At 50.2% G+C, this 11953-nt stretch overlaps 1 protein-coding gene across 1 annotated transcript; it reads right to left on the reverse strand.

Annotated features, from left to right (window-relative positions):
• Window positions 1–6348: 6348 nt before the first annotated feature.
• Window positions 6349–9195, reverse strand: SIX6 (SIX homeobox 6). Its single transcript, XM_003901890.3, has 2 exons — window positions 8180–9195; window positions 6349–7074 (listed from the first exon to the last, which is right to left on the reverse strand). Exons 1-2 carry the CDS (start codon window positions 8749–8751, stop codon window positions 6906–6908), a joined length of 741 nt encoding a protein of 246 aa, XP_003901939.1. The 5' UTR covers window positions 8752–9195; the 3' UTR covers window positions 6349–6905.
• Window positions 9196–11953: the final 2758 nt, after the last annotated feature.

The raw sequence follows: 11953 nt of genomic DNA on the forward strand, positions 1-11953 counted from the left end.
TTAGCAGGAATTTATAGAAAGTCAGGAGTTTACCCAATGCCATGGAAAATGCTTTAAATGGTGATTAATTTAAATGGGCAAATCTTTTATAGGAATCTTAAATATCTGAAAATGTTTGAAATGCGTAATAATTTTTTGTCCACCAGACTCTTTATGTGCCAAATTAATGTGCCCTCTCAACTTAAGTGTTTGATTTTGTGCTAGAAAATTCAAGACTAATCCCTTCAGTAAGAAAAACAAACAGTAACTTAGTATTCTCAGGTTGCAGATTGGCTGTGCCAGGCTAGAATGACTTTCCAAGAGGCAGTCTTATATATATTTTATCAGAATTCAAAATTATACACAGTTCACTTGCTTCTGCCCATTAAATTTTAAAAGAGAGAGGAGTTTGTTATCCAGCATTTTCACAGAGCCCTTGTGATTTAAGATTTTAATGGCCGGGTGCGGGTGACTCATGCCTGTAAACCCAGCACTTTGGGAGGCCGATGCGGGCGAATCATGAGGTCAGGAGATTGAGACTATCCTGGCTAACACGGTGAAACCCCATCTCTACTAAAAATACACAAAATTAGCCTGGTGTGGTGGCGGGTGCCTGTAGTCCCAGCTGGAGATAGCTGGAGATAGCGCCACTGCACTCAAGCCTTGGCGACAGAGCGAGACTCCATCTCAAAAAAAAAAAAAAAAAAAAAAAAGAAAGAAAAAGATACTGTTTATCCCCACTAGGTGAGCCTAAGCATAGTGGTGGGACACCAGTCTATCATCTTAGAATTGGACATCTTGTCTGGGTTTGTGATATTTTGTTTTTGTGGTTTACTTTATCATTTGTAGGTCAGCACAGGAGCGAGGTGGGGAAGCTGGAGGACAGAAAAGGTGGGAGGGAAGAGAAAGGAAAGGGTTATTGTCTTAGTCCATTCCTGCTGCTATAACGGAAATACTTTGGACTGGGTAATTTATAAATTTCTCAGAGTTCTGGAGGCCGGGAAGTGCAAGATCAAAGCCCAGTTAGGTTCTGTGTCTGGTAAGGGCTGGTTCTGCTTCTAAGATGGTGCCTTTTTCCCGCATCTTCACGTGGCAGGAGGAGAGAAAGGCAAAAAGGGAGTAACAGACTCCCTCAAGCCTTTTATGAAAGCACTCATTCCATTCATGGGGCAGTGAATCACCTCCTAAAGGTCCCACTTCTTAATACTACTGCATTGGGGATTAAGTTTCAACATGAATTTTGGAGGGATATCAACATTAAACCATAGCAGTTATCTTGGAGGCAGAATAGAAATTCTATGTTGTAGGGTTCAGAGAGTGTAATACCTAGAATTTTCAAAATCCAAGGGGATTACTCTTACCTTTTTGGGAAAATGTGTGAGAAGACAATTTTCATGGTATGAACCCAAAGTCACAGGATTCTAAAAAAACCACATGAATAGAGGGAGAGAGCACTCTATGGAATCATCCCAGAGAACCCGACAAGTAGGTAATAGCCAGTAACTTACTGAGCTGGGAGGACTGCAGTGAACTCCGGGTCCAGCCAGTATAATTCATCTTTTCTGTTCAAATGTTTCCCGAGCTAGCAGAGGTCCCCCACTAATGGAAGAGCAGACAGATTTCAAGGAAGATACATGAATTCATTCAGCTTTAAAATATTTATTGAGCACCTACTACTTAGGCTAGATGCTGGGAATACAAAGATGGGTAAGAGTCGGTTCTTGCCCTTAAAGAGCTTACATTCTAACAAGGGCTGAAGGGGGAAGTCAAACAGACATATAAATGAGCAAAAGTGTTACAAGCGCTAAAACAGACGTTTAGATAAGGTGCGGTGGGAGCACTAAAAAAGGTAGTGACACATTATCTGTGTGGAGCTCACTGGCTCATGGAAAATCTAGTGGAGGTGGGGTAGGCTTTGTGGATTGACAGGGTAGCAGTCGAGGTAGGGGGCGGCGTTCCAGGCAAAGCAAACCACAGGGCAAGTGGAAACAGCATGAGCGGGCAGGGAGGCGTGAAACTGCTTGTTCAGCTCTGGGATCGCCCTCACACCCCTTTGTCTGCAGACAAGGAGGTGAAAACGGGAAGAAAACCAGTTCGGTCCCTCGCCGTATGGCACGTCTGAAGAAGTTTGGTAATATAAATCCTAGCAAAGATAGCTGCAAGGAAGGATCTAGCCGGAGGAGATTTGTAAGAGCTTACAATGGGAAATAAAGTTTCCCATTGTAAACCTAAGAAGGGGGCCCAGGTGGCCTGCCAGGGCTCCAAGTGTGCTGTCGCGAACATGCGGTTCGAAGCGCCCGGCTCCCTCTCCTCGCCTCGACGGCTGACCCCGGCGGACCTGCCGGGCGCGGAAAGCCCCCTTTAGGTCCTGCTCCCTGGTCTCGGACCTCTCCCCTCTTCCCGCCCCTCTTGGCGACTCGCTGGGCGCGGCCTAGGGCCGGTGGCGACAACTGCCGTTGCACTGGCGGGCCCAGGCCAGACACGCGTAGGCCCAGGCCCGACACGCGCGGCAGCCTCTCGCGCAGGCCCAGACCGCGGCGCGCGCCGCATCCCCAGGCTCGAGGCTGGGCAACCGCTGCGACTTCAGGCGCCCGAGAGTGGGCGGGCGCGCGTCTCCGCAGCTGCTGGGGCGCGCGCCTGTGGGCTCATTCTCCACCTAGGTTTAAATGGAACCCCTCTCGGTCCCCCGGTTTTGAGAGGTTTCTCTCCTCGAGCCGCTGAGTCAGGAAGCCCAACAGTAGGAGTGGCTCGGGGCCTACACGTCCGCGAGTTCGCGGGGCGCTGGAAGGAAAAGGTGGGTGCGCGAAGAGGGGGGCCTCTTCTTCCTCGGAGGCCCAGATCGCGACTCCGTGGTCTCCGTGGGGAGATCTGGGCCCCCGAGGAAGGACTCACCTTCCCGGGTACTGTGGGCCGAGTCTGGCCTTCTCTTTGGGAGCGGACCGTGGCTTGGAGAGCCTCCCCGAGGGGACCCACGCGCCCGCCGCTCCAGCCGCCATTTCCCAGCAGGCCTCCAGGGGGCCTCCCCGCCGCTGCCTTCCCGTCGGCGGCGCCGGGCCCGGGGGTGGCCGGGCGGCGCAGGCAGGGACACGCCTCGGCGCCCGGGCCAGCGCGCGGACAATGACCCCTTCTCTCCTCGCCGCCGCCTCCTCCCCGACACCGCCCCCTCGCAGCTCACAGGCAAACCTATTAGCCATTCAGGCCGACAAAACCCCGCGGCCCCGCGCATTGTCCTGCCGAGCGCCCGGCCACCGTCATTAGCCCTGATTACGCAGAGCCGCCTGACAGCCCCGCGGGCCGCTCCACAGACCCCCCATTCACGGCCGCCCCCGGGCCCCGCCTCACAAAAGGAGCGGAAATCGTCCGCGCTCTCGCGTCCCCGCTGAATAGAGCGAAAAGCTGCTTCTCCTTTCCTCCCGCCCCATTCACATTCTCTTTGGATACAATATTTTTTTCCTTTTTGTTAAAATTAGGGAGAGGGAACGAGGTCAAGGAAGACTTTGCTTGAGCTCTTTGCCTGTCATTTGTTTAATGTAAACAAAGAGCAAGCCCTCCCCACCCCCATCCTCTTCTCCCCTCCCTCCCAGATTTTTTATAAACAAACTGGGGAAGTGAAAGGAGGGAGTGACGGGTGGAAGCGGAGTGGGTCATTAACGTGGAGGCGAGAGGAACTGCGGCATTTGGGGAGCAGCAGGGACCGTCGCTTTTTTTGGTGAAACTGGAGTGTGGTTGAAATGTTTATTAGCCGGGGAAAGAGCCTGACCTGGGGCTTGGGGTAAAATCTTAACATTGGTCAGGTTCGTTGAAATATTTAATATAAAAATGCTCTTTCCAATCTGCTGGAGTAACTGCTTTTTGGGAAATTGTGACAGAAGAATTGCAGGAAAAGAAAGGAAGGAAACCCATTTTATAGAGATTTTGTCAAATTCAGAAACCTTCAGCCTTACCACTACCTGGATTTTTTCCCCCCAAAACCCTAAAGACCAGAATGAAGCTGATATGGAAAAAGTCTTAAAAAGAAACCCTTTATATGTCCTTGGGAAGATTGGAAAGATTAAAATAAAATAAATCTCTGTGAAGATCTGGACTAATTTCCAACATGTGGTCACCAAAGAATTGGTTATTCACAGAAGCAATTAGGTGCCATCACATTTCAGATAAACACTTTTAAAAATCTTGCATGTGTCACCCCCTTCAGATTCTAAAGTGAAATTAGATAAATACATCTCCAGATTGTTGAAACAGAATAGCTACTTTAAAATGTAGGCAGCTTGTTAATTTAAGTAAATGGTAGATGTAGTTTAAAGGCTTTTGTCAAAGCAGGAATTAAAAATCCTCCATCACTGTTTGGTCTTCTCTTTTTGTTCAAGCAATAAACTGTCACTTAAAAATTATTTTGTAAAGAGAAAGCTTAGTTCCCTAGTTACCCCATTTTCTTGACACTGCAGAATGGACATTTTCTTCTGCTTTTAGGTATCATTTGAACTGGTGGCTGGAGTGGGATTTTTAGAATCTCAAATTCTTTTACATTATTCCACTAATTAGTTCTTTCCCATCCCTCTCAGACCTGGAAGCATAAACTTAAGAGAAAATTTGCAAACAAACTTCTCCAAACGCTAGTTCTGGACAGCCCAATAGTTAGGGTGGAGTGGGGCTGGGGAACAAGAGTGGGTATCCGTGGCTACTCCTTGGCAGATTAAGGACTAGGATGAGGCAAGGGAGGTACTTAGAGTGCAAAATTTAAGGAGGCACTCAATCTTAGATGCCTTGCACTTGCTGCACTTGCATAACCTTGACAGTGAGTCCCCTCCTGGCCTCCCTCTAGTCCTGGCCGGCCCCTTGTTGGCATTCTAGGAACTACCTGGGGCTCTAGGAAACAAAATTAAGTGTTGACCAAGCTCTACCATGGGAGCCTTTGAGGACTCACAGGAGGGCTTTTGCTTGCTTTTGGAAAGAACACCAGTTTTATCACGAAGACTTACCCACTCCTTCCATCTAAAGCTCTTGTGCAAGAGAGTTTTGATTTTCAAGAATTCTCTGGATAAGGGCCGCCACACACAATGACAACATTTATAAAGTCCAGATGAGCCAAATCTATTTAAGCGATTTAGAAACCAAAAATCAACCCTTACTCGGTCCTGGGCTTCCATTGTCTATCTTGCCGTTTGGCTGCTTTTTGTCTTCCATGACTTCACTTATTTTTGTTTGGTTTGCACTTTGGCACTTCTGCCTAAAGAAGTTAGCAGGCTTCTGATCCAAAGATCATCTTCTAAGGACAGAAAGGCAAATGGAAAAGGCTGTAATTGGGGGATGGGGACAGTAAAGAGGGAAGTCAGCTCAAGTGATTTAAAGATCAATGTCAAATTTTATAATATGCAATCTGTTTCACTAGGAACAAAATTAGAGACTCTGGCTAGCATTTATTTTCTTAGTGCAAAGATGGTAGATGTTTTTGTGCTGTATAGGCATGCATTTGTTCATGTGTAGGTGCACACATGCATGTGCACGAGGAAAAATTAAATGCTAAAAATATTTTATATTTTAATTGAGGCCATTACGAGGACAATGGGGCCCTTGATGACTTGTTTTATGCTTACTTCGGAGATTAGGTTTTTAAAATGCCAGTTATTTCTACAGCCTTGTTTTACCCTCAGTATGTGACATGATTACATCCTTTCCCCCATCTCAGTATCCCTCTTGTTAAAAACCATTCATTTCATTAAAACCCACTTCTGCAGCAAGAAGATGTTAGTCTAATTATTTACAACCTCTCCTGTCATCTTTTGTCTTATTTTAGTAATAGGTCAATCCTAAATGCAGATATATGCTCACTGTAGCATGATCATGGGTGCCTGCTGCTATTGTATGGAAGGGGGCCTCAAAGGAGGTAGAAAGCCTTTCTTGTTGCAGAGTCTGAGTCAGGATAGTTTTGCATTTTTAGAAAATAGGACTCATTTATTGAGTTCCAGAGTTTGGCTTCCTAAATTGCTCCTGAAAGCTGTTGACACTTCATATAAACGAGTGTCAAGTGGACATGCCATAATTACCTGTGCTGGGGATGCGGGGACTTGCTTTAGAGAGGACGCTCACATGTTGCCAATTTTTAGCCTTAAATATATCATGTGTATGCATACATACATATGTGTTTGTATAGGTGCATACATATATACACATACATGTAATTTGATGTGGGAGGTGGTTATGGACCTACCATAGGTTGTTTAAAACATACACCAGGAAGCACCAAAGAAGGCAAAAGATATATAGATAACACCTTCCGGAGACCATTTGCTCAAGGGTCCCTGCATGCCTGGTGAAGGGAATGATCTTTATAATAATAATAATAATAAAAGGAATCTGAGAGCAGCTCCCTTAATTAAGAAGGTTGCCCACTAGGTTGTTTTATTGTTTGGCTTCTCCACACAGAACCCATCAGCACCAGCCTGCATGTTTAGAAACAGCAAGTTCCCCAAGCTACAGAGAAACCTACCATGGCGGTCTCTTAAATAAGTAAATAAACAGCATATATATGTTTTGTTAAAAAAAAACTTTAAAGCAAAAGTTATACATATATAACAGCGTCCTTTCGACATGAAATACCCATGGGAGAATCTGGGCAGGCGCTCAGCTTGCAGTTCGGTTCCGAAGGCGACTTTGCAGCAAAATCCTTAGGACAAAGCAAAGCGAGAAGAACGTGGTGCTGGGTCAGGCCTCACCGCGGGTTCCGGTGGTCGCGGCCAAAGGGCGCCAGTGGAGCCAGGCTGGCCGCGCGGTGTGGGGCCGGAAATGGCAAACCCGAGCGCGCGGGTCCCTGGTCACCTGGCTTCTCTGGCGCTGGATTTGCAGGTCTCTCATCTTCTTTCCCTCTTTCATTTTGTTTTTCTCGTTTTTACACTGGAATCTGCTTCTTAGCATCCTGGATGGGCAACTCAGATGTCGCACTCGCTGTCGCTGGACGTGATGGAGATGGCTGAAGTGGCCGCCTTGCTGGATAGACTGGCGGCCGGGCTGGCGGCGACGCCGAGCACCTCTGACGTGCCGTCGCCCTCCGCCCGTAGTGCCCGCCCGGAACCCTGTGACAGGACCTGCTGCTGGAGTCTACGGGGAAGAAAGGGAACACGGGTCACAGCTCGTAACACAGCCGCCCGTCGCCCGCCCCCACCACCTCCTGCATCCCTCCAGCCCGGCGGCCAGAGGCTTTTCCGTAGACCCGAGCAGTTAAGGCGAGGATTTCCCGGCAAGGCAATAGAGGTCGGGCAGGAGTCCGCGGCCACCGCTCCGCGGGCCCCTACTGTTGTGCCCCACCATCATTCGCGCCCTTTCTCAGCTCCCCAGCTCCCAGGTCTTTGGTATACTGGGCTTGCAGGGTCCTCCCCATTTGTTGTCCACCTTTGGGAGATAAACAGGACTGTCAGGAAATAAACGAAGCGTGGGTGACAAGGACAAATCGGTCCCGGGGACATGGGATTCCATTTCTAATGGTGCGTCTGCCTGGGGCGTACGCCTGAGTCAGTGCTCCTGCGATCGCTTTGGATCGGGTCGGCCCGACCTAAAGGGAAAAAGGATTGTAAGAAGCATTTGGGCCTGGGGGATGAGGCTGGGCTCTTCCGCAAAATGTTTGGCTCATCGAGATCCACACTCCGGGAAATGAAAAGCCTCGGCCCATCGACTAGTTTGCTGTTTTGAGACAAGGGTGGCAGGCAGCGCATGGGAAGAGGAAAACTCGACTTCCTATTTCTCAAAAGTCCATTGAAAACTGTTTTCAAAGCATTACGGAGGGATGCACCTGGGCTTTGAAAATAATAATTAACATGAAACCGACACACTGCTAATAAGTCAGGCTTCCATTAATAGTAGGAGCCTGTGCCCAGGCTGACAAGAATTAGCTTTGGGTCTTGGGGTCTCTAATTGTAGGATTTTAATTTTTGTTTCTCTTCCCCTCTCCGTCCCAGTGAAGCCTTGGTTTGGTGACCGGGACCAGCTGCTGCAGCTGCCCGGAGGCGTGGAGAACCAGTGGGTGGGGAAGCAGAGCCGGGAAGGGAACTCCAGAAACCCAGAACGCAAGTGGTCTCTTAACCCGAGACAGACCGCGCTCCCAACTCCTGCTGAATTGGAGTCGCCAGGGACTGGGTAACGGCGCCAGAGGTGCCTCACCCGCCTCCTCCCCGGTGCGCGCAAATCGCGGAGGCCTCTAGGTACCGACCTGTTCTTGGCTGCAGCCGCTCGGTCCCTTTGTCGGCGGTTTTTGAACCAGTTGCCCACCTGCGTGGGAGTCAGTCCGGTTGCCTGGGCGAGCTCACGCTTTTTGCTGGGGTTAGGGTATGGATCCTGCAGGTACCACTCGCGTAGCAGGTGCCGCGTGCGCTCCTTGAAGCAGTGTGTCTTCTGTTCGCCGTCCCAAATGGTGCGCGGCAGCGGGAACTTCTTCCTTACTCGGTACTTGTCCACCGGCCCCAGGGGCCTTCCACGCAACTTCTCAGCCTCCTGATAGTGTGCTTCAAGCCAGAGCGCCTGCAGCTTGGCGTGCGACTCCTTGGTGAACTTGTGGTTTTCCAGGATATGGTAGAGCTCGCGGTAGTTGCCACCGTGAAAGGCCACGATAGCTCGTGCGCGCAGCACCGACTCATTCTTGTTGAGGGCCTCGCAGGCCGCAGGGGCCACGGGCAGCGACCAGAGGAAGCGACCCAGGCGCTCCACATCGCCGCTCTCTTCCAGAGTCTCGCATACCCCGGCCACTTGCTGGGGGCTGAAATTCAAGATGGGTAGCTGGAACATCGAGGCAGCTCCGGCAGCGGCGAGGGCACTGAGCCCGGAGCGGGACACGCAGCAGATGCCCGCGGGCCTGGCTGAGTGCGCCAGGCTCTTGTCGATGAGGCGGATTGGGGCAGCGGGGACACACGACTGGTGGCGGCGGTGGCGCAACGGCCGGGAGCGGGCGGCCCTGACTGGAGGAGGTGCTGGCTCCGCGGCTCCGGGTTCGGGCTCGGCTCGCTCAAGCACGCCGGCAGGAGAGCTGGCTCCGCTACTGGGGTGGGCGGATTGGCGGCGCGGGCGCCATGGAGACCCCTTGTCAGTCACCGGCTGGCTCTGCCAATCAAAGCTTGGACCAGCAAGCCAGGACTGTTTCAGCACCTCCCCGTGCTCGACAGCGCCCGCCGTTAGTCCCTGGACTTTTCCTCAGTATTTTGCAGAACCTGGAGGTTGAAAAGACATGCGAGTGTCTGGGAGAAAAAGGCGAGTGCGGCAGCGTTCACTCTTCTTCCCTCCCCCACCCCACTCTACCCCTCCCTCCCCTTTCCCACCAAAGAAGCAGTGATGCTACAGGAATTCAGGAATTCACTTTGGGGCGATGCGTTGTCTCGGTCGAGAGGTCTCCAGAGGACAAAGAGGACTGAGCCAAACTGAAATGCTCTGAGAATTCGCAAGTTTAGTTGTAGCGAAACAGCAAACCTTGCGGTGGGAGCAGGAAGCGGGTGGGGGGAAGCGATTTTCTCATTTTTTCCCAAGTACCCATCTCTACATGCCTCCCTCTTCCCGTTTCCAGTTGCCAAAGCAGCTGAGTGGGAAGCAAATCTGGAGCAGCAGGAACAGGACCAGGGATCTGTAGAAGAGGTCAGTTTGAACTCTAGCCTTATTCCCTTCAAAGCCCACTAAAATTTTAAATGAGAACAAGGACATGTTCACGTCTGATAACGCAGATGCAGACCACGAAGTCAGACACTTTAAGAAAAGAAGGGTGGGCTCTAGGGACCTCCAAATAAAGAGGATAAATATACTTTCTCCCCCTCCCCCAGTTTAATGGGCTTGAACAAATGTGCAGTATAGCCACATCTAGAGCCGAGAAGTCATTGGTAGGTCAGGACAGCAACTTAAAAGCTTATTTCCGATATCTTTAAAAATATATCGACTTAACTCCTTTCCTTGCAGGCTTATTTTGCCCCTACCTTGTGTTAGAACATATACCTCTTGAGCTGGGGATAACAACTCTAACCTTGGCATTTTAGCCCAAAAGCAATTCGGTAAAAATACAATACAGGAAGGAATCCACTACAATGCGGGGGGCCTAGAAAGCGCTTCTTAAGCCGCTGAGCACTGACCCCTCCTGTAGTGAGGAAGGAGTGACTTGGTGTCTCTGACTTTGGGCTAGTAGAGTGAATTGGTAACTTTTATTGATTCCCAATTGGCAGTCCACATCGTACCATTTTCTGAGGCCTGGGTCAAAGAAACCATGATCTCATCCGGGCCTGTGGTAGGGGTTTGTTTAGTCTGAAAAAAATAACTGGTAGGGGGCTGTATAACAAAAACGCCAGGAAAACAGTTTTGAGGAGGTCCATCCCTAGACAGAAATGAGATGAGAATGTTCACCGCCGAACTGGACTGGGCCCGACGGTCTTTTCTTTAGTATCAAGTACAATTTGTATGCGGCTTGTACAGATCTGGTAAATCAGAAGGCAGATAGATAGCACAGATGGTTGGAGGTGTCGGGTCAGATCACGCCACGCCTGAGTGCAGGGCAAAGCTCGTTCTGACGGAAAACCCTGATATTATTTTCACAGATCTTCACAGTTCACTCTAAAAAAATAGCAGAGGGGAAGAAAAAAGCCCTGAAACCATTTACATCATTTCTGTGAGATTGCCAACCGCCTCAACGGAGAGGCTTTCTTTTCTAAGAGTTCATTTTCTTGAAATACGACAGGGCAGGGGCAAAACAAAGAGGGCGATGAAGATAATGACAAAGCATAAACCTTATTTCCCTTGGAGCGACTTTTGAATCAGCCGGCAGGACAACTTTTAAAAAGAAACATCGCGTACAAGGGCCCCGAACATGCAGGCGGAGGAGAATCCGTGGTGCAGAAAATGAGGGCCTGGGAGGGGGCCGGGCAGGGATGAAGCCGGACCCGGGAGGGCTGCGATCCTGGAGCTTCTGGCCAGGGAAGGAAAGCACCCCCTTGGTCCAGTTTGCAGAGGTTTATTTTCCCTCTCGGGATGGTTCCTCTGCGGGCTATTGCTCGCGAAATTGTTTGGCGCGCACCCTTAGCATGCAGAAGAGGCGGTGGGGTCCTCGGAGACCTTACAGCCTGCGAGCCGAGCCGAGAGCCGACCCGGATCCCAGCGCCTAGTTGCTGAGGTGGGAGAGATTGTCCATGCCCCAGGAGACCACACGTCCCCCTCGCCCTTTTGCTGGACAGTTTGGAAGCGGCACATTCGGGGAGAGCTGGTTTCTTACCCTTAATCTTTGTGAGCAAGTCGACAGTCTAGGGGCCCCATCCAGGAAATGGGAATATTTATCCTATGGCCCATTTCTTGGATAATAGTTCTGCAGATAATTAGATGAGGGCGCTTTGGCTTCTGAGGCTTGCGGGCAACTGGAACTAAGAGTCTGAGTTGGCCGCGCGGGAGCCGCCAGAAGGGTGCGGGCTGCCTATGGCAGAGTCCGAGCACTGTCTGGTCGCTCGGCAGGAAGGGACTGAGAAGCGCCTGGAGATCCGGGGTCTACTATCAGGAGATCCATCTTCGCCATCGCAAGGGACTTGATTTAATTTTATTAACCTAAAGGAAATAGACTGCGCCAGGGCACCTTGGAATCACTTATTTGTTCCCCGGCTTCACAAGGGGAAGGGACGAACAGGAAGAAGTATGTGAGCCGAGCCCCCTGGGAAAGAGGGAAGCTTCACGGGATTCCTTAGAAATAACCCTGTTTGGGGGAAGGCGGTGACCCTCACCCCACCCTTAAGGTGTACTTCTCCTAGGTTTGCCAGACGAAAACTGTATCTTCGGGCTGGCTTTTCTTAATTTTACGGAAGGGTGTAATTTTTTTTTTCTTTTACCAGTTTTGAGGTTTTGTGCCAACCCTCCAGGCAACCCCTCACTTCTTATCCCACATTTCATTTTTCTTTTGCATTTGACCAGGAAATCAAGAAAGTACAGTGGCAGCACTTGGCCTTGGGCCTGTCTGGGTAGTTTTGCAACTTTCTAC

Source organism: Papio anubis, chromosome 7 (assembly GCF_008728515.1).
Source record: "Papio anubis isolate 15944 chromosome 7, Panubis1.0, whole genome shotgun sequence".
Taxonomy (NCBI): Eukaryota; Metazoa; Chordata; class Mammalia; order Primates; family Cercopithecidae; genus Papio; species Papio anubis.